Source organism: Melanotaenia boesemani, chromosome 16 (assembly GCF_017639745.1).
Source record: "Melanotaenia boesemani isolate fMelBoe1 chromosome 16, fMelBoe1.pri, whole genome shotgun sequence".
Taxonomy (NCBI): domain Eukaryota; kingdom Metazoa; phylum Chordata; class Actinopteri; order Atheriniformes; family Melanotaeniidae; genus Melanotaenia; species Melanotaenia boesemani.
This window is the reverse complement of record NC_055697.1, coordinates 4,203,987-4,224,907: the sequence shown is the minus strand read 5'-3', so window position 1 is coordinate 4,224,907 and position 20,921 is coordinate 4,203,987. Positions and strand designations below refer to the sequence as shown.

Genomic DNA, 20,921 nt, shown 5'->3' with positions numbered 1-20,921 from the left:
GATGAAATTAACATATACATACATTTCATCTGTGAAATTAAGTTACAGAAATTCATGCCGTTATTCAGGATATCCTAATTTTCCGACTTGTAGAAAACCTCAAATTAGAAAATTTGCATATTTCTTTTTTTTATTTTATTTTTATTATTTTTTTTTTAACCTGTCTTGTCCAGCATCGTTGCAAACAGAATGATTGTCTGGCTGCCATCTGGTGCTGGGCAATTTTACTCTATCAAGCAGGGATTTATACTACATGTATAAAGTCCCTCTTGATGACATGAAAAACTTATTAAATCAGACTCTTAATGCTGGACTCGACCGGAGGGGACAGAGAGAGAGAGAGAGAGAGAGAAAAGAAAGTAGAAAGAAGAGGGAGGGGAGAGAGAGGGACAGAAAGGGTGTGGGGAGTGCGGGTGGGGACTTGAAACATCATACAGAAGACCATGTAATCCATACTACTTACAACATATATAGCGAAGATCATCCTAGCCAGTAGGTCATTACACAACTAGTTGATAATAGTAACAATAATAATAATAAGAGTAAGAGTAATAATAATAATAAGAACAGAAATAATAAAAAAAAGAAAAAAAAAAAATATGATAATAGATATAAGTGAAACTGCTGTATTCAAGAACACGCGCAGCGAAACCTGTGTGGATGTGTTGGAGAACTCGGCCACACGGCGACGCAAAGACTGTGTGGAGACGTTCAGGAAGGAGTGACCATGCAGAGTGATCATGCAGATGCCACCTCACTTGAACAGAGGCCAGAGTCAGGCCAGCGGTCCCGAGACCCAGGCCACCAGCCCCCCCGCAGGCAACAGATCCCGACCGGTCCACAGAGACGACCACTCGCCCGCCCAGGAAGGCAGCAGCAGGAGACCCCAGCAGGAGCCGCCCCGCGGACCCAGGGCACCGGCCCCGGCGGGCCGAGGCCAGCAGTCCCCGACCCCCCCGGGCACCGGCCGCCCGGGACAGACGGGGCAGAGGGCCCGGGCCCAGGAGCGCAGGGACACCCCCCCCCCACAGGCCGAGGGCCAGCACGCCACCCAGGGGGACCCGGCCCGCCCAGACGGCCACCACCAGAGGCCAGCCCCACACCCCAGCGCCCAGCCGCACTCCCCGAGAACCAGTCCTGCCCCCCCCCCAGACCAACACACACACACACAAACACACACACTCTCCTTCCACTCCTCCATTCATCCTCCCACGCATACACCATTCAACCCTCACATACTCTGTACTCCCACACACACACACCATCCTTCCACACACACACCATCCTTCCTCCCACACACTCACCATCCTTCCACCATACACTCTCCCACACCTACCCCATCCTCCCACACACACATCATCCCTCCACCACTCATCCTCCCACACATACACCATCCTCCCTCTCATACACCATTCATCCACCTTCACACCTCCCACACACACACACACACACCATCCTTCCACTACCCATCCTCCCACACATACATCATTCTCCTACACATACACCGTCCTCCCTCTCCTACACCAAACATCCACCTTCACGTACCCCATCCTCCCACACACACACACCACCCCTCCATCACCCACTCTCCCAAACATACACCACTCCCCCACACACACACCATCCTCCCTCCCATACACCATCCATCCTCCCGCACACACACCATCCTTCCACCATCCATCCTCCCACACACTCCCCCATCCCTGCACCATACATTCTCCCACACATACCCCATCCTCCCACACATACATCATCCCTCCACCATTCATCCTCCCACACCCACACCACCCCCCCTCCCACACACCACGCATCCACCTCCACACACCCCACCCTCCCACACACCATCACTCCACCACCCATCCCCCCACACCCACACCACTCTCCCACCCACACACCACCCCCCCCCCCCAACACACACACACACAAACACCATCCCCCCACCACCATCCTCCCGCCACCCCACGCCACGGGGGGACAGCCCCAGCCAGGAGGCGAGGAGACACGAGCCAGGCCCCCACCCCCCCACCCCGCCCCCCACTCCCCACCCCCAAAACAGCACCTTCCCCCCAGGGCCAGCAGCCAAAACCCCCCGGGACAGCCTGCCTACGCCCCGGGCCAACGCGACATGCCACCCGGCCCGCCCCGCCCCCGGGCCATCCATGGAGACAGGGGCGCTTGAAGACCCCATCCCCCCTCCCTCCCCCACTAGTGATGGAATATATTATGTGCTGTTTGCAATTAAAAAAAGAGGGTTAAAATTGGGGGGCAGTAACTGCATTGAGGAGGGGGCGGGGCCACCTGAGCAGTCCCACCCACCTGACCTCGCATGTTCCACCCCCCAAAACGTGTTTGTATGTTGCAAATGTTATTTGTGCTCAGTGACTAAGTGGAATTAAAAGCTGGGAGGCATGCTGCCGCTCAGCGAAGCAACGGGGCCATTATGATGACCCCCCTGCCCCGCCCAGCGCAACAAGCACACCTCCCACAGCCCTACCTGTGTATGTAGTGAAGAGTGGGGGAGGGGAGGGGTCAGGAGATGTAGGTCCAGAGGGGAGTAAGCCTCCCCCCTGGAAGACGACCCGCCAGTGGCTTAGGGCGCCCCCGTCCCCCGCCGGCCCCGAAGGGCGTCACAGGCCCGGAGCAGGCACCCCAACCCAGGCACGCCACGAACCCCCCCAGGGGCCAGCCACCAGCCCAAGGGGCCACTTTCCTCTTTCTGAGTGGGAGGGGGGCGAGGCAAAGGAAGAGAACCCCAGGCCCACGCCTCCAACACCCGGCCAGGGCGCCCCCCAGAGGACACGTCCTAACCCCCTGCAAACGCACACACACTCTTTTTCTAAAAAAAAAAAAAAAAAAAAAAAAAAAAAAAGAAAATTTGCATATTTCTTGAAATCAATAAAAAACGGATTTTAAATAAAAAAGATGTCAGGCCTCTGAAAGTTAACTCTTGGATCTTCATTTAGTACTGGTTTATGTTGTTTGAATATAACAACTTTTCCAGCATATTCTAATTTTCCGGGTAGCACCTGTGTGTGTGTGTGTGTGTGTGTGTGTGTGTATATATATATATATATATATATATATATATATATATATGCAATAATGTGTTTTTTATTACTTTCCCAGGACTTAGCAGAATTATTTTTTCCTTCACTCATCAGGATTAAAAAATGGCAAAGTTAAAAAGAGGGCAAAGACGTGGGTATCCAGATTTATGGTCAGAGTCAGGAGGAGAGGACAAGCTGGTTGCTGGATTCACAGTATTTGCAAATCTGAAAAAGAGAATCTCTTGGAACAGTCCCATGTGGGGTGATGTGGCAGGGATGATATTCAATGACAAGTCAGTAAAAAAAAAGAAATGGCTGTACACGATATGGCACAAGGACAGAAAGTCTGTTAGAACAAGAACACTGTTGAGGGAGAAAACCAAGAATGTAAGCTCTTTTCAACGTCATGAGAACATAAATGAGTCTGACAGAAGAGAAAAAAACACTGAGAAAATAGTGTTTCAGGAAAACATCTCTATGACCAAGAGTGATAGAGATACAGTGGAAAAGAAAATGCAGACATTTAAAGAAAAAGAAGGAACAAATGTAGTTCGAGAGGAGACCACAGCTGAGCCCCTTCCTGACAGAAAACAATCATTTTCTCAAAAGGAAGCTGATGATCATACTGAAATATCTCAGAATCTTGTTAAAGCAGAAAGCACTCTGAGCATTATCTCTGATGGTGATAACCAGACTAAGGCTAAAGATCAAAAAGCTGAGCAGGAAAAACATTTGATTCTGACCCATGAGGGAGCGGAAATGGCCAATAGAAGTGAAGATCTTAACATAGAGTATTCAAAAGATACTTTATTTTGTGTCTGTAAACAGCCAAACGATCCAAATGAGCCATATGCTCAGTGCAGTCTCTGTCAGGATTGGTTTCATCCTCTTTGTGTGGGTTACCAAAGTGTGGATGACATTTCAGTTATATCCCCTTGGTACTGTCCTTCCTGCAGCAAAAATCCACAAAAAACAAACTCCGGACAGATGGAGGGCATAAAAAGAAGCCTAGCCTTTGAAAGTGAAGTTCCATCTTGTCCTCCAAACTTTTCTGTCAGTCTAACAAGAGAAGAGTGGTCTGCAATAAAACCAGATGAAAGAGAAGGATACAGAGTGTTAAAGAAAGGATGGACTGATTATATGACAGAGAAAATTGCAAGAGTAAACAAATATTGTGTGCTGTCATTCAAAGTCAACAAAGTAAAAAGCAACAAGAGCCGAAAGGCTAAAAAGTGTTACTGGAGAGGAAAGGCTGTTTGCAAATTCACTGGCTGTGCAAATTACTCTCTTTCGATAGAAAAAGATCCGGATATGACTGAAGGTGACATAATTGTAAATGTCAGTGTCCAGGGACGGGTCATACACAGTTGTGAGGAACAACATGCACGTCACTGTACAGAGCCTGAGCGTCAAAAAATCAAAGATAAACTTGGAGAATTGACTCCCATGCTTCTCCACACAAAACAACTTGCCAGTGCTGATGAAGATAAACTTTTATCAGGAAACTTCAATAATGTGAAATCCATACAAGTTCTGCAGAAGATCAGCAGTGAAAAAAATCTTGGTAATCGCCTGGATCGAGATATTTTCATTGACTGTTTTGAACTCCAGCAGAAACTAGATGCAGAGGAACCAAGCACAAAAGTCAAGCACAGCAGTATCCAATATATTGCCATATCACCTTTTGTTGTACACTCCTATTCTGAGTCCCAGTTGGAGATTCTTCAAGACATACAGAGGAGCAACAGCTGTTTGCTATATCTTGATGCCACAGGTAGTGTGGTTGGCAAACCTCATCCAGCCAGCCAATCTGTTCTTTATTATGCAGTTTGCATTGAGTGTCAGTCTACTACCAAAACAGTGGTTCCTGTGGCTGAAATGATTTCAGCTGATCAAACAACGGCAACAATTCTGCACTGGCTAACTTGCTTGCGTCGTGACTTCTTTAAGCTTTTTCAGAAGCACTTAAAACCACAAAAAGTTGAAACTGATTTCAGCTGGGCGATGATTCATGCCGTAATTCAGGCATTCAACACCATCACTGTTCAAGAGTATCTAAAGATTTGCTTCCAGCTGTGCCAGGAAAATGGAAAAGTGGAGATGACAGTCCTACACCTCTGTGCTGCTCACATGCTGAAGCTGGTAAGCATGAAGTTAGCCAAGATGCAGTGCAAAAAAGATATAAAACGCTTTTTCTTGTACTGTTTTGCCCTCTTACAAAACACGTCAACATTCAACCACATTTTATCAGTGATGAAGAGTGTGGTGTTTGTTTTTTCTGCAAGAAAGAACACAAATGGGTGTCAGAAACATCTGTCAGCTCTCAAGGATGCAATCAACAAGCAGAATGCAGATCAAATCAAAGTTGAAATGGAAGATGGTGAGGAAGATCCTGATGATTCAGAAAAGTTTGGAAAATCCTTCTCCAAGTCTTCACCATTCTTTGGCCCCATTGAAAGGATCGTCAGGCAAACAGAACATGAAGCTGAGGAGGAGGATGACACAGAGAAAAATGGAGAGCCAAATCCTTACTGCTGTGAGTCCATAACTGATATATTACTACATTATGCAGGGGTTGTTCCTCTCTGGACAGGTATTATGCTAACAGCTCTTGGGAAAAGAAGAGACAGCAATGCTGCTGTTGAGAACTGGTTTCGGACCACAAAGACAGTCATCCTCACCTCTAAATTGCACAGAAGAGCCGGGGATTTTCTCCAAGTTCAGCATGAGTTTGTGGTGGGACGACTGAAGGGAGTTTCACTGGGGAAGAAAAGGGGGCTCCCCATGAAATCAAGTGCTAAAGAAGCACAGGACACTGATGGCCCAGAGGCCCTTCCGCTGACACAAGAGGAGCAATGGCACAAGCGCACAACCCAAAAGAGAAAATCCAGGTACTACAGTGCCCCACCTACAAGAAAGAAAGTTAAACTGTCTGCACCACAACAAACAAAAGGATGCTGTCCACCGTGGGGAGGGGAGGGGACCATTGGCGATCAAACAATCAAGTTAACAAACACATGTACAGTTGACAACCTCCTGTACACAATCCACTTGGCAATTAAAAGACGATCCGGCATAGAAAGTGACTTACAGAAACATTCACATGTTGACCCATGGATAGCAACCTTACTGCAGGTGCATGACCATTTCAACAAAAAGGAATGGGGCCAAGGAAAGTTACTGTGGCTGAACCAGATTGGAAGGTTCAAAGGGCAACTGTGGAATGCCTTCGGTACAGAGGAGGACATGGTTACTTACAGACTGGGATTCCTTCTAAACACAGAGCTTGCTGGAAAGTGTCAAAGTCCAGACTGCCCTGTTGTAAAAAGGATCTCAGGCTCCATTGACATATTGTGAGTATTCTTTGATTATTTTTAAAAATCTGCTTTTTATTTGACATTTAAAACATATTTGTAGCATAATATTGGCATAATCTATCAATTTTGTTTTCTTTTTTCCCTCCATCTCTCCCCAAAGTTGTGAGGATTTTGGTGACTTTCAGGCTAAAATAGACAAGTGGGCCAGTGAAAGTATCAAATCTCTGCCATGTAAAAGGTATTTATGAAGTATACCTTAATTTTATTTATTATTACTGCCTTGTTCGGGAAGGATTCACATGTTTAGGTTGTTGGAATCATAATAGGAATATGTAAACATAAGATCACCACCATTTCATGTTAAGTAATTAAAGATTAGGTTTACTGCAGAACAGTACATTTGAAAAGGTATATTATTGAGTTATTATCATAATTCACTTATCTAAATGCTTTAGTTGTCAAGTTTTCAGGCATTGACTAACTGTTTTATTCTGTCTTATTCTGTTTTAACTCCTGTCTCTAGTGGCCCAAATCCATGCACTGAAAACCAAGCAACACAGCAACGCACCTTTGTGCATGGACTGCCATGTCTTTTATTGGTTACAGTTGTGCACAGAGGCTTTGCTGCAAAGAAGCTGCTTCCTACAGACTTGCCAGAACTCATTTCAATCCTTGGTGGAAAGTAAGTTAAATTTACAAGTCAAGCGACTATTATTATTATTTTTTTTTATTATCAACTTTTTGAGAATTTTACTTGGAACACTACTTTTTTCATACAGGTATGAACCAGTTGCCATCACCTATCACCTGGGGACTGCAAACCACTTTGTGGCTTTCCACAGGCTGGGCCTACAAAAAAACTGGCACTTTTATGATGGCCTAAAAGAAATGAAGAAACCAGGAAGTGGGGATGTGCCCATTACAAACACAAACATGCTGAAAAAACTTGGGAAAAAACCACATGTTGGCCACGTGCTCATGGTCAGGGTAAGTATGGGGAGCTATTTAGTGAGGGTCAGTAGTTCAGGGACTGCTTATCAGATAACATTAATAATTAATCCTAAACCATGTTATGAAATAAATATGTTTCATTTGTTTTGTTTTGTAATAGGACAAAGCAGCTGAAAGTGTCGACCAAAGGCAAAAGAAAAATGCAGAACTGGTAAAATTCATTGTGGAAGACAGAGGTGCTGAGGACAGGTTAAGGGTGAGCATGTATTTCATTAAGTTTTATGAAGCTGAAATCCTTTATGACATTCTCATTAAGATGGCCAGGATGTACCAAGCCTGTCAATAGAAAATAGCTAGGATTTATCAAAATAGGACGTTTTTCTGTTCTTTTCATTTCTATTTTTCAGGCCATTGTGTCTGGTGATGAGAGGTCTCATTATTCGTTTGAGGAAAGGTGGGTTCCTATCATCTTTGATGATGATGCACAGCTTGACAAAGTTGTTTCATACTTGTCAAGCTTTCTTGCTGGCTGTAAACACCTGTCTCCTGAAGTGTGCTCCATGATCGCCAGGGATAGGATTAAATTCATCCTGCATGTGCTGCTTTCAGAGGTAGGTCAAAAGGTCAACTGAGCAAGGATACATTTGACCCAAATGGTAAATAAAACTTCCTGCAAATCAAATGTATGAAGCTTACCTTTAGCAGCAAGGACAAGAAGGTTTTCAAAATAATGCATTAAATCACCCAGAAACAAACTTGGACCAAATATGACATTTTTTATTGTCTAAAAGGAAACTACAGGTTATCAAATTGAAGGGATACAAAATGTATAGGTAAAAAGACCTGTTAATCCAATTTGTAGATCCTCATTTAAACAAGAGAAACTATTGAAGTAGGGTGAAGAAGGTCCTGTGTGAACACAGATAGGAGGCCAGATATGATCAAGAGAGGAAGAGCAGGGTCTAAAATAATGGCATAAATAAATAGAAAGATAAATTAGATGGCAAAATTAAACTTCCAAATTGGCTAATGACAATAATGTACTGACAAAAACATCTTCATAAAATGCTTAATCCAGTATATATTAAGGAATGTAAATTAAAAAATATTTTTGTAATACAGGCAACACTACAGGCTCTGATAGAAAAAAGGAGCATGACACAGACTGAGGCTGTGGCAGAAGTTGACCAGGGGCAGATGGAGGAAAGGTTAGAGTACACACAGTCACTATTTCTGAAAAGAGCATACAATAAGATAGTAATATTAATAGGGTTGATAATTTGTTGATCTATGTTTTTTTCAAGTGAGAGGCAAGCCCTACTCATGCAAATAAAGATAGAAATGGAGAAGCGGGGCCTTCCTTAAAAAAAGAAAGCCAAAGAAAGGTTTGAAAGTTCACTTCCTTATTTGTATCATCGCCATGTTTTTTAATGAAACATGGCATCTGGGTATTTTGAGCCAGTTCAAAGAAAATCAGTTAATTTTTTGATTAACATTTTGTGTGTATTGTTTAGTCTCAAGAGTTGTGATATGTTTTTCTGGGATTTCTAGGTTGCAGAGAAAACGATGGATCTGACCTGGGTAATGTTTCCGCAAAAGATTCCTGATTTCCATCATTTTCATTTTCAAATGTAAAATAAAAAAATCACAAATTTTGTTTTGTGATTGTGGGTTTTGTGATTGTGTGTTTTTATGGCTCTCAAATCTGATTAGTATACTTGAGTAGGGATTTCAAAGTCAAGGTTTTCAAACAGGACCAGGTCTAATGTGGTCCAGATGCCAAAAATGTGAATAAATGAGGCTAATTTGCATTTTCACAAATAGAATAAAGGTTTCACAAATCAGAGACTTGGTTTTTATGAATCTATGGACTCTGAAGGACATTTGAGTCCAGGTTTGAAGAGTCTAAGTACTGTAGTTTTTCAACAGGACCTGGTCTAATGTGGTCCAGATGCCAAAAATGTGACAAAACGAGGCTCATTTGCATTTTCACAAATAGAATAAAGGTTTCACAAATCAGAGACTTGGTTTTTATGAATCTATGGACTCTGAAGGACATTTGAGTCCAGGTTTGAAGAGTCTAAGTACTGTAGTTTTCCAACAGGACCTGGTCTAATGTGGTCCAGATGCCAAAAATGTGACAAAACGAGGCTCATTTGCATTTTCACAAATAGAATAAAGGTTTCACAAATCAGAGACTTGGTTTTTATGAATCTATGGACTCTGAAGGACATTTGAGTCCAGGTTTGAAGAGTCTAAGTACTGTAGTTTTCCAACAGGACCAGGTCTAATGTGGTCCAGATGGAAAAAATGTGATAAAATGGGGGTAATTTGCATTTTCACAAATAGAATAAAGGTTTCACAAATCAGAGACTTCTTTTTTATGAATCTATGGGCTGTGAAGAACATTTGAGTCCAGGTTTGAAGAGTCTAAGTGCTGTAGTTTTCCAACAGCACCTGGTCTAATGTGGTCCAGGTGCCAAAAATGTGACAAAACGAGGCTCATTTGCATTTTCACAAATAGAATAAAGGTTTCACAAATCAGAGACTTGGTTTTTATGAATCTATGGACTCTGAAGGACATTTGAGTCCAGGTTTGAAGAGTCTAAGTACTGTAGTTTTTCAACAGGACCAGGTCTAATGTGGTCCAGGTGCCAAAAATGTGAATAAACAAATCTAATTTGCATTTTCACAAATAGAATAAAGGTTTCACAAATCAGAGACTTGGTTTCTATGAATCTATGGACTCTGAAGGACATTTGAGTCCAGGTTTGAAGAGTCTACGTGCTGTAGTTTTCAAACAGGACCAGGTCTAATGTGGTCCAGATGGAAAAAATGTGATAAAATGGGGGTAATTTGCATTTTCACAAATAGAATAAAGGTTTCACAAATCAGAGACTGAGTTTTTATGAATCAATGGGCTGTGTAGAACATTTGAGTCCAGGTTTGAAGAGTCTAAGTACTGTAGTTTTCCAACAGGACCAGGTCTAATGTGGTCCAGGTGCCAAAAATGTGAATAAACTAGGCTCATTTGCATTTTCACAAATAGAATAGAGGTTTCACAAATCAGAGACTTCTTTTTTATGAATCTATGGGCTGTGAAGAACATTTGAGTCCAGGTTTGAAGAGTCTAAGTGCTGTAGTTTTCCAACAGGACCTGGTCTAATGTGGTCCAGATGGAAAAAATGTGATAAAATGGGGGTAATTTGCATTTTCACAAATAGAATAAAGGTTTCACAAATCAGAGACCGAGTTTTTATGAATCAATGGGCTGTGTAGAACATTTGAGTCCAGGTTTGAAGAGTCTAAGTGCTGTAGTTTTCCGACAGGACCAGGTCTAATGTGGTCCAGGTGCCAAAAATGTGACAAAACGAGGCTCATTTGCATTTTCACAAATAGAATAAAGGTTTCACAAATCAGAGACTTGGTTTTTATGAATCTATGGACTCTGAAGGACATTTGAGTCCAGGTTTGAAGAGTCTAAGTACTGTAGTTTTCCAACAGGACCAGGTCTAATGTGGTCCAGATGGAAAAAATGTGATAAAATGGGGGTAATTTGCATTTTCACAAATAGAATAAAGGTTTCACAAATCAGAGACCGAGTTTTTATGAATCAATGGGCTGTGTAGAACATTTGAGTCCAGGTTTGAAGAGTCTAAGTGCTGTAGTTTTCCGACAGGACCAGGTCTAATGTGGTCCAGATGCAAAAAATGAGATAAAATGAGGCTATTTTGCATTTTCACAAATAGAATAAAGGTTTCACAAATCACAAACTGTGTTTTTATCAATCTACATCCTGATTAGAAGATTTGAGTCCAGATTTGGATAGGTTAAGTATTGTAGTTTTTTAATAGGACCATGTTTAAAACGGGTTAAGTCTAAAAAATTAAGTGGAATTGCCCTTTACGCCTTTGGCGAATCGGAAGCTGCGAATCGGAAGCTAACTTCAGCCTCGTTTTATCCTGCCGTCCGGGGCCATAGGTTATTTTAGTGTTAGGTTAAAGGTAATTGAACTAACGTGTATATTAACACTTGTTTATTGTGTGCCCCTCATAGAATGGAAGCTAATTTTAAATGCTTCAAGAGCAGCAACACTCTTCAGAAGAAAACTCTTGAGTGAACAACAGCTGGAGATACCTCTTTGCTTCACAATGGATATACACTCAGATGTTGAGGACAGGGAAAGAGCTGTCATCACATTTTACAAGACCAAGAGAACTAAATGGGCTTCCCCTCTGCACTGTGTGCTAGAAGGTACCTGTAATAGTAAAATATAAACAAGTGTTGGATTGTAAATTTATGTGATCTAGTTTGTAAAGAACTAGAGAAGGAGAAGGGTTCAAAGAATTAGGGTCTGGTATTGGTGCTCTGTTTATTTCATAGGTGAGGCGAATTCATTAAGCTTAGTGGATTTTCTGACTAATAATTCTTTTCGAAGGTTTTGGTTTCATTCCACCTTACAGTCTGTGTCAGGCCAGCATTTCTAGTTGTCACTTTCCTGAGTTGCAAATACAATAAAATGTTAATGTCATGATTTCTGTAAGCTTGACAGCACTGTTATTTTTTCATGGCACTTGCTCTGTGGTTGGTTCCTACATAACCATACAATTTCTACCAATCTTTTAAACCCGGTTTTTAGCCTATACATTTAATTTTAAGTAATTACATTCTGCGTTTTAGGTGATGCTGCTGTCGGTGATGGTGTTAGTCGGTACTTCATCAACTTTGCCATGCATACCCTGCAGTCGGGATTCCACATCAACTTTGGTATGATTTGCAGCTTTTGTGTTTGAGTCAACAAAACAATTGTCCAGTTTAATAATAATGCCAAAACCAACACCAGCAAGTTTGTGTCTTTAATATAGTCCTGTTGAGGCAATTTTAACTTCTGTAGGGATTTGTAGGGTATTATTATATATCCTTGATAATACTTGGTGATATTTTGGTTTTGCTTGTTATATTTTCAAAAGAGTTATGAAGGCAGGTTGTGTCACATTTTTTTGTTAGTCATCACTGGACCGTCTGCTCAAATAATTCATATTTGGTCTTTGATGAAATACATTAGGATTAATGCTCATGAGCTAATACTTGTTCTATCTTTTATCATGCCGGCAGTGCAGATGTGACAAGGCTGTTTGAGGGACAGAGTGACCACCTCGTCCCATGTGCCTCTCAAGTCCTTGTTGAATCTGACCTCTTCCTGATGGCAGGCAGGATGCTTGGACATTCCTTCACATGGTGGTCCAGGTTTGGCAGGGATCAGTCCTGCTGTGGTTCACATGCTATTAGGGGGGTAGATGGAAACAGCGACATTGGTACTGGAGGACTGCCCTGACATAGATCAGAGAAAAACAATCCAGCTGGTATTATGTGTAGTCTCTTTGAGAACTTTCTTTGATGCAGCAAAATATAGATTTCTGAGGAATTATTCTTTCTGTCATACAGCTGGATGGCAACACAGAGCTGTCAGAGGAAGAGAAGGCTGCAGTGAACAGCCTATGTGATATGTGGGAATTGCCACGACTGACCAACCAAAATAGGATGTACCTTCATTAACATCTGTTGCAGCATGTGGTAATGAGACAGGCTGTTGCCTGTAAATTTTAGATTATTCTTCTGATCATAATAATTGCTGTATTGTACTTTGACTTTTCTACATTATCCTCATTTGTTAGAGATTCTTGGGAGATCTTCTGTGCAGATAAAGCAAATAAGAAAGGGGATAAAAGAAACCGGCATATGGCCAATAGTATCTGAGAGGAAGGATGTAGCTGAATGTCTATTCCCAAGAGAAAAAGATCTAATCTGCAGCCCCCAGGTTATATTTTTTGTGGGTATGGTTTCTAACTAAAAGGTACTAAGCCTATGAATTGCTACATTAGACATATAATTCTGTCTGAATTCCTGAGGTGATGAACCTGACACAGAATATATGACTAAAAGGATTTGTCCTAATGATTGAGCAAACTACTTCCATATGTAATAAATATAGACTGTTTTTGTAATCCTCCTGAGTGATACTAATGTACAGGATCACTTATTTAATTTCAAATAATGAATGTTACTTTTCTGATATCTAGATCATGCTTGATCACATCATCTGGCCCGGTTGTGCTGTTATGCTGTGCTGCTCATTACACACATTTTTCTGCACTAAATAATAAATACAGTATCCATAAAACAAAGATTTACTCAGTACTTTATAGAGATGTGACGTTCATAAACAAATCAATTCTTTTGAATGGCTCTTTTCTAAATGAACGATGGAAAAAGAGTCACAGCTTTTGTCCATTTGTGAGCCATTCTTTTTATATACAAATTTTCCACACTACCGTTGTGGTGACTCTCCCGGGCAAGTGAGGAAGTTGGCACAGGTGGTTTGGATCCCGAACGACTCCCAAGAAGGCCAGAAGATGCGTCACGTGGTGGTCCAAAGGTTTGGATCAGACAGCTCTGCGGATGTGGACTCTCCCGCGGCTCAGCTGGTGTTATCGATGATAGACAGTCGATGACTTGCAGTGATATGGCAAAAGATGAAAATGTCCAGCTTTAGGTCAGTCCAAAAAGAAACTCTGTAGCACTGGTTCTATAGCTTTGGTCAGCCTGCGTTAACCAGTTATCCAAAGTAAAGATCAAAATCTAGGATCAATATTAAAGGTCCAAAAGATAAAAACACAACTAAAGGAAAGAGAAGTATTAGCTGAAGAACGGAATGAACTACGGAGTCAATCAGTCAAAAAGTACAAAAAAAATCAATCATGCATCTTGAATGCAGGCACAAGACTTTAGTATCTGTAGTGATGTTCTTCACATCACTTACTAATCACTACTTTCCTGTTGTATTTCCTGTTCTCTAATCGATTCAGCTAATTGTTTTGCCATAGATTCAGGGAGTGTTTTCAATTGAATGTCCTTCAAGCATTTTTCCAATATTTCATCATCTGTACAGGTGTCAGTGTTTTTATACAGGGACTTATAATACTTAGCAAAACAACCTGCGATATAGTCTGGTTTAGTGATTGTGACATGATCAGACCTCAGTTTTTGGACCATATTTGAAGACCATATTGAAACCCTATTGCCGTTTTCGTAGTATTTTTGTTTGGTGAATCTTAAAGTGCCCTCTATTTTCTCCGTAATTAGACTGTCGAGTTCTCTTCGCATATATTTAAGCTCACGTAGCAGGTCGGGTTGGTGTCGTTTTATGTTGCTGCTCTAAACATTTTATTTTATACTCCAAGTCACACAGCTGAGCCTCTTTTCTTTCTCTTAGCGCTCGCAAAAGATATAATACGGCCTCTGATGTAAGCCTTAGCACAGTCCCACAAAATTAAGGGCGATATTTCAGGGGTGGCATTTAGTTCTAAATAAGTTTCTAATTCACCATTTATAAAGTCACGGAATTCCCTGTCATTCAAAAGTGACGCATTAAGTCTCCAATGTTTAATTTTTGGTGTTTGCCCTAAATTTCATGATAATATTAGAGGAGCATGATCGGATAAGGTAATTGGTAAAATTTCAGTGTCTTCTATTCTATGCTCTTCTGTTTTAGGGGTGAAGAGTAGGTCTATTCTAGAATAGGATGAATGTTTATGTGAATAAAAGGTATAATCTCTGATCCTGGGGTACCTGCTTCTCCAGACGTCCACCAGACCTAATTCTGTTGTCAGATGCTTTAGCACCTTACTAATTCGAGAGGCAGGACTCTTGGAATTGGGCTGTCTATACATGTGGGGGGACAAAACACAATTAAAGTCTCCTCCAAGCAATAGAATTCCAGAGCTCTGTTGGAGCCCTATATTGAAAATATTATGCATAAAATTAGGCTCGTCCTCATTAGGAGCATATATATTAAAGAGGGAAACCTGCACTCTAGGGCTGGGCAATTAATCGAATTTTAATCGCAATTACGATCGGGGTTTTCAACGATCATAAAAACGAAATGGTCCGATTATTTTTTGTCCTTAGATTTGTACTGTTTTCAAATCGAGCCCAGCTGTCATTGCAGCGCTTTGCTGCAGACTCCTCCCACAGCCCCGACCACTTTAGTTTTATTCAGAACGAGTAGCAGACACCTGGACACACGGGAGGCGGCGTCGCTCCTTCTCCATAATTTTCTATGTAAACTTGCGCAAGGAAGCGAAAATCGCTGGAGACTCATTTAACAAATTCAACCATAGATCTTCTTAAAACAGCTCAGTTTCCTCATGTTTACTCAGCTTGTTACAATTTTTAATAAAGAGAGGAGTAGCTACTCTTATTAATAAGAGACTAAATTTTGACATAGATAGCACAGTAGTGGATCCGGAAGGCAGATTTCTGATAACTTTATTATCTATTTGTAATATCAAATTATGTATTACCAATGTGTACGGCCCCAATGCAGATGATCCCTCCTTTTTCCACTCCCTGTTTGCTACACTCCAGAATTATTCAGATAACAGAATAGTGCTAGCTGGTGATTTTAATGTAGTCTTGACTGAACAAGATCGCTGCAGCACATCAGGTAGTCATCGAGTCTGGCAGTCGTCAGAAACTATCAAACAGTACATGAAGGATTTTGGTCTTTGCGATGCTTGGCGCTCTCACCATCCTAAACTAAGAGAATACACCTTCTTCTCTTCAGTTCACCACTCCTTCTCTAGACTAGATTATATTTTAAATAGTAACTCACTAATGGGCGACATTTCAGAGACTCAGATACATCCAATCAGCATCAGCGATCACGCACCAGTTTCATTCAGTCTGAGAATCAAAAATAATAAACCGATTGGTAAAAGCTGGAGATTTAACACCTCTTTATTGAAAGATCCTGAGTTTATTGATTATTTTAAAAAAGAATGGTCAATTTATATAGAAAAAAATGACATGCCTGAAACTTCAGCGTATCTCCTTTGGGAAGCAGGAAAAGCAGTAATGCGAGGGAAAATAATTTCCTTCTCCTCACATAAGAAGAAGAAGGAAACAGCAAGAGTTTTAGAATTAGAACTCAGGATTAAATCATTGGAGGAGGCTTACCGCATTTCCCCCGAAGAGCACACAATGAATAATATAAGGAAAACTAAATTGCAGCTTAAAGAAATTATAGATAAAAAAACACAGTTTTTAGTGCAAAGACTTCGCTTGGAGAACTTTGAACATAGTAACAAATCTGGAAAGTTTTTAGCAAATCAACTAAAAACAAACAAGGAGAAAACAACAATCTCCTCTGTTAAAGATCAAGACGGAAACATCAGCCATGACCCAGACAAGATAAATGACACGTTTAGAAGCTTCTATAAAACATTATATGAATCACAGATTAATCCAACAGATGAACATATTGAACAATTTTTAAACAACATTATTCTACCAAAACTAAAAAATGAAAATAAAATAACTTTAGATGCACCTATTACTGTAGATGAACTCCACGAAGCTCTCCAACATATGCCCAACAATAAAGCCCCGGGTCCAGATGGTTACTCAGCAGAATTTTACAAGGAATTCTGGACAACGCTAGCTCCTACATTTTATAATATGTTGTTAGAAATACAGGAAAAACAAAAAACACCGCAAAATATGAACTTAGCTAATATAACACTATTGCTAAAACCAGGCAAAGACCCCACACTTCCATCCAGTTACCGTCCCATATCTTTAATAAATGTAGACCTGAAAATAATTAGTAAAGCTCTTGCCAGAAGGATAGAAAAAATAACCCCTCTTATAATACCTCCGGACCAGACAGGTTTTATAAAAGGTCGACATTCATCTACTAACACGCGTAGACTAATTAACCTCATAGATTACTCTACTTTACATAATCTAGAATCCACAATCATTTCTCTAGATGCAGAAAAAGCCTTCGACAGGGTAAACTGGAAGTTTCTATTTGCAACACTAGACAAATTTGGGTTTGGACCTGCTTTCATAGAGTGGATTAAAATATTATATAATAACCCAAATGCATGTGTGAAAACCAACGATCAAACTTCTCCAAGCTTTCGCTTACAGAGAGGCACCAGACAGGGCTGTCCACTCTCCCCCTCACTTTTTGCCATTTTCATAGAGCCGTTAGCAGCTGCTATTAGACAAAATATAGAAATTAAAGGAATCCAGGGCAAAAACATAGAACATAAAATAAGTCTTTATGCAGATGATATATTACTTTTCCTTCAGAACTCACAAACATCACTCTCTGAGACAATCACAGTTATTAATAAGTTCTCATCAATATCTGATTATTCTATTAACTGGTCTAAGACTACAGCCATGTCCATCAACTGTGACCTACAAAACATCCCTAATATCAAAATACAGACAGGAAACATTAGATATTTAGGTATAAATATTTCCCCCAGATTATCAGATTTAACAAAATTAAACTATGTTCAGCTACTAAAAACAATAGAAGATGATCTCTTACGGTGGAGGCGCTTACCCATCTCACTAATGGGGAGAGTTGCCACCATTAAGATGATGATTCTACCTAAAGTTAATTATTTATTTTCAATGATACCCACTAAACCCTCCACCAGTTGGTTTAAATCTCTGGACTCTTTCATATCCAAGTTTCTTTGGAAAAACAAGCCGTCACGTATCAGTCTTAAAACCTTACAGCAGACTAAAGATAGAGGAGGACTGGATCTACCAAACTTTAATCACTACTTTATAGCTAACAGGCTGCAGTACATCTCAATGTGGCTCAAACCCAGTTATCTGGATGAGCCGTGGCTAGATGGGGAGCAGGCTTTGTGTGAGGACTTAGTCATCTCTGACCTGCCGTTCATCAGCTCAACCATTAAACCATATAAGTGCTTTAAAAGCCTTAACATCCGTTTTTCCTTAATGGCTTGGTGGGAATTCTGTAAGATAACCAGATCTTCCCTCTTTCCATGTAGACTTACACCCATCTGGAACAACCCTGACATCCTGCAAAACAAAAAGATGATAAACTTCACTCAATGGAAGACTAAAGGAATACAACAGTTAGGACAGATAATAGAAAATGGAAACTTTGTGTCTTTCAACACAATTGTCTCACAGTATGGAATCAACAGCAATAAATTCTTAGAGTACCACCAACTAAAATCAATTATATGTAAGAAGTATACCCCTGTACAGTTAGACTTGCAGCTTCCTGTCAGAACAGCAGAATTCTTGAATCTTAATACTCCAAAATTATTATCAAAAATATATAGATTACTTGCAAAGCTAGAAGACAGGATATCTCTCCCAACTTCAAAATGGGAAGATGATTTATCTAATAACTTTGATCAGAAAAGATGGTCACAAATATGTTTAAACACGTTTAAAATGACTCAGAATTCAAATATACAACTAATACAATTCAAAATTCTCCATAGAACTCATTATACAGGACACAGGATGTTCAGGATGGGCCTTTCACCATCAGATATCTGCCCACACTGCTCTGAGAACACTTCTGATAGCTACATCCATGCGCTGTGGTCCTGCACACCTGTCCAAAGGTTCTGGATTAAGGTGTGTGAAGATCTCTCAAAATGGTTTAAAACCAGTTTTTCTGCAAACCCCACACTTTGCCTACTGGGCGACCTGGGTGACACTAACATAGGAATACACTCCATAAACTTGGTCCTCGCAGTCTTATGCATCGCAAAGAAAACTATCCTTGTGAACTGGAAAGATAAGAATAATTTGTCTATCCAGCAGTTTAGAAATCTCCTGTTAGATCACATCAGCATTGAGACAATGTCTGCCTCCTCCAGGAACCAATCAGATGACTTTCATTCCCTCTGGTCCCCTGTGACTGGCTACATCACCTAATGTAGGTGGAGGATTGCGGCTTCGCTGGGATGGGGGTGGATATGGGTGGGGGGTCCCTGGTGGCTTCGGGTCTCCGTTTGTCTCCTGGGTGGGGATCTCGGCTGCTCCGCTGCTGGGTCGGCTGGGGGTTCCGGTCTGGGCGGGCGGCATTGGGTGGGCCCCGGGGTGGGACTGCCTCGTGGCGGTGGGGGGTGGCTGCCGGGGTGCCTGGGTCGGTGTCCGTCGGCCCCTGGCCGGGTGGCTGGTCGGGCCCGGGGTGGGCCGGGTGGGGGCCCCGGGCTCTGGGGTGTCGGGTCTCCCCCCTCTCCTGGGGGTGGGGGGTCTGCCGCTGCTGGGGGGGGGCTGGGCCCGTCCGGATGTGCCGTGCCGGGGGTTGGTCCGTGCCCTGGTGCTTGGTCGCAGCCCCGGAACCTGGGTGGGGGTGTGTTTGTATATAGGTGGGTGTGTGTGTGTGTGTGTGTCTGTAGGTATGCGGGTGTGTGGGTGGGTGTAGAGGGATGTGTGTGCTGTATGTGTGTGTGGGTGTGTATGAAGGTCTAGGTGTGTGCGTGTATGTGTGTGTGAGTGGTGTGCGGGTGTGTGTGTGGAGGTCTATGTGGGATGTGTGTGTGGGTGTGTGTGAAGGTGTGTATATATGAGTGTGTGCACGTGGAGGTCGAGGTGTGTGTGGAGGAGTGAAGGAGTGGGTGGAGGCGTGAGTATGTATGGAGGTGCTTGTGTGTATATGCAGGTATGTATGTGAGTGCGTGTGTAGTGGTGTATGTGTATGGAGGGGTATGAGAGTGTGGGTGTATGTGGGCACCGGTGTGTGTGTTTATAGGTATGTGCGTGAAGTGTGTGTGTGGAGGTATGTGCACGTATTGAGGTGTTGGTGTATAGAGGTGTGTGAGAGGGTGTGTGAGTGGCTGGGGCTAAAAAAAAAAAAACAAAAAAAAAAGTGTGTGCGTTTGCAGGGGGTTAGGACGTGTCCTCTGGGGGGCGCCCTGGCCGGGTGTTGGGGGCGTGGGCCTGGGGTTCCCTTCCTTTGCCTCGCCCCCCTCCCACTCAGAAAGAGGAAAGTGGCCCCTTGGGCTGGTGGCTGGCCCCTGGGGGGGTTTACTGGCGTGCCTGGGTTGGGGTGCCTGCTCCGGGCCTGTGACGCCCTTCGGGGCCGGCGGGGGACGGGGGCGCCCTAAGCCACTGGCGGGTCGTCTTCCAGGGGGGAGGCTTACTCCCCTCTGGACCTACATCTCCTGACCCCTCCCTTCCCCCACTCTTCACTACATACACAGGTAGGGCTGTGGGAGGTGTGCTTGTTGCGCTGGGCGGGGCAGGGGGGTCATCATAGTGGCCCTGTTGCTTCGCCGAGCGGCAGCATGCCTCCCAGCTTTTAATTCCACTTAGTCACTGAGCACAAATAACATTTGCAACATACAAACACGTTTTGGGGGGTGGAACATGCGAGGTCAGGTGGGTGGGACTGCTCAGGTGGCCCCACCCCCTCCTCAATGCAGTTACTGCCCCCCAATTTTAACCCTCTTTTTTTAATTGCAAACAGCACATAATATATTCCATCACTAGTGGGGGAGGGAGGGGGGATGGGGTCTTCAAGCGCCCCTGTCTCCATGGATGGCCCGGGGGCGGGGCGGGCCGGGTGGCCTGTCGCGTTGGCCCGGGGCGTAGGCGGGCTGTCCCGGGGGGTTTTGGCTGCTGGCCCTGGGGGGAAGGTGCTGTTTTGGGGGTGGGGAGTGGGGGGGGCGGGGGGCGGGGTGGGGGGTTGGGGGCCTGGCTCGTGTCTCCTCGCCTCCTGGCTGGGGCTGTCCCCCCGTGGCGTGGG

At 42.8% G+C, this 20,921-nt stretch overlaps 1 protein-coding gene across 4 annotated transcripts; it reads left to right on the top strand.

Annotated features, from left to right (window-relative positions):
* The first annotated feature begins 5,690 nt into the window (after window positions 1-5,690).
* On the top strand, window positions 5,691-8,952 carry LOC121655761. Of its 4 annotated transcripts, XM_042010587.1 has the most exons (9): window positions 5,691-6,400; window positions 6,525-6,602; window positions 6,888-7,046; window positions 7,144-7,351; window positions 7,476-7,571; window positions 7,723-7,926; window positions 8,438-8,523; window positions 8,620-8,700; window positions 8,867-8,952. In XM_042010587.1, exons 1-8 carry the CDS (start codon window positions 5,832-5,834, stop codon window positions 8,678-8,680), a joined length of 1,461 nt encoding a protein of 486 aa, XP_041866521.1. In that variant the 5' UTR covers window positions 5,691-5,831; the 3' UTR covers window positions 8,681-8,700; window positions 8,867-8,952. The 4 variants fall into 4 exon arrangements, 3 of the variants coding, with proteins under 3 accessions (XP_041866521.1, XP_041866520.1, XP_041866519.1); XR_006013292.1 differs by having other exon boundaries at window positions 8,438-8,700; XM_042010586.1 differs by having other exon boundaries at window positions 8,620-8,952.
* Window positions 8,953-20,921: the final 11,969 nt, after the last annotated feature.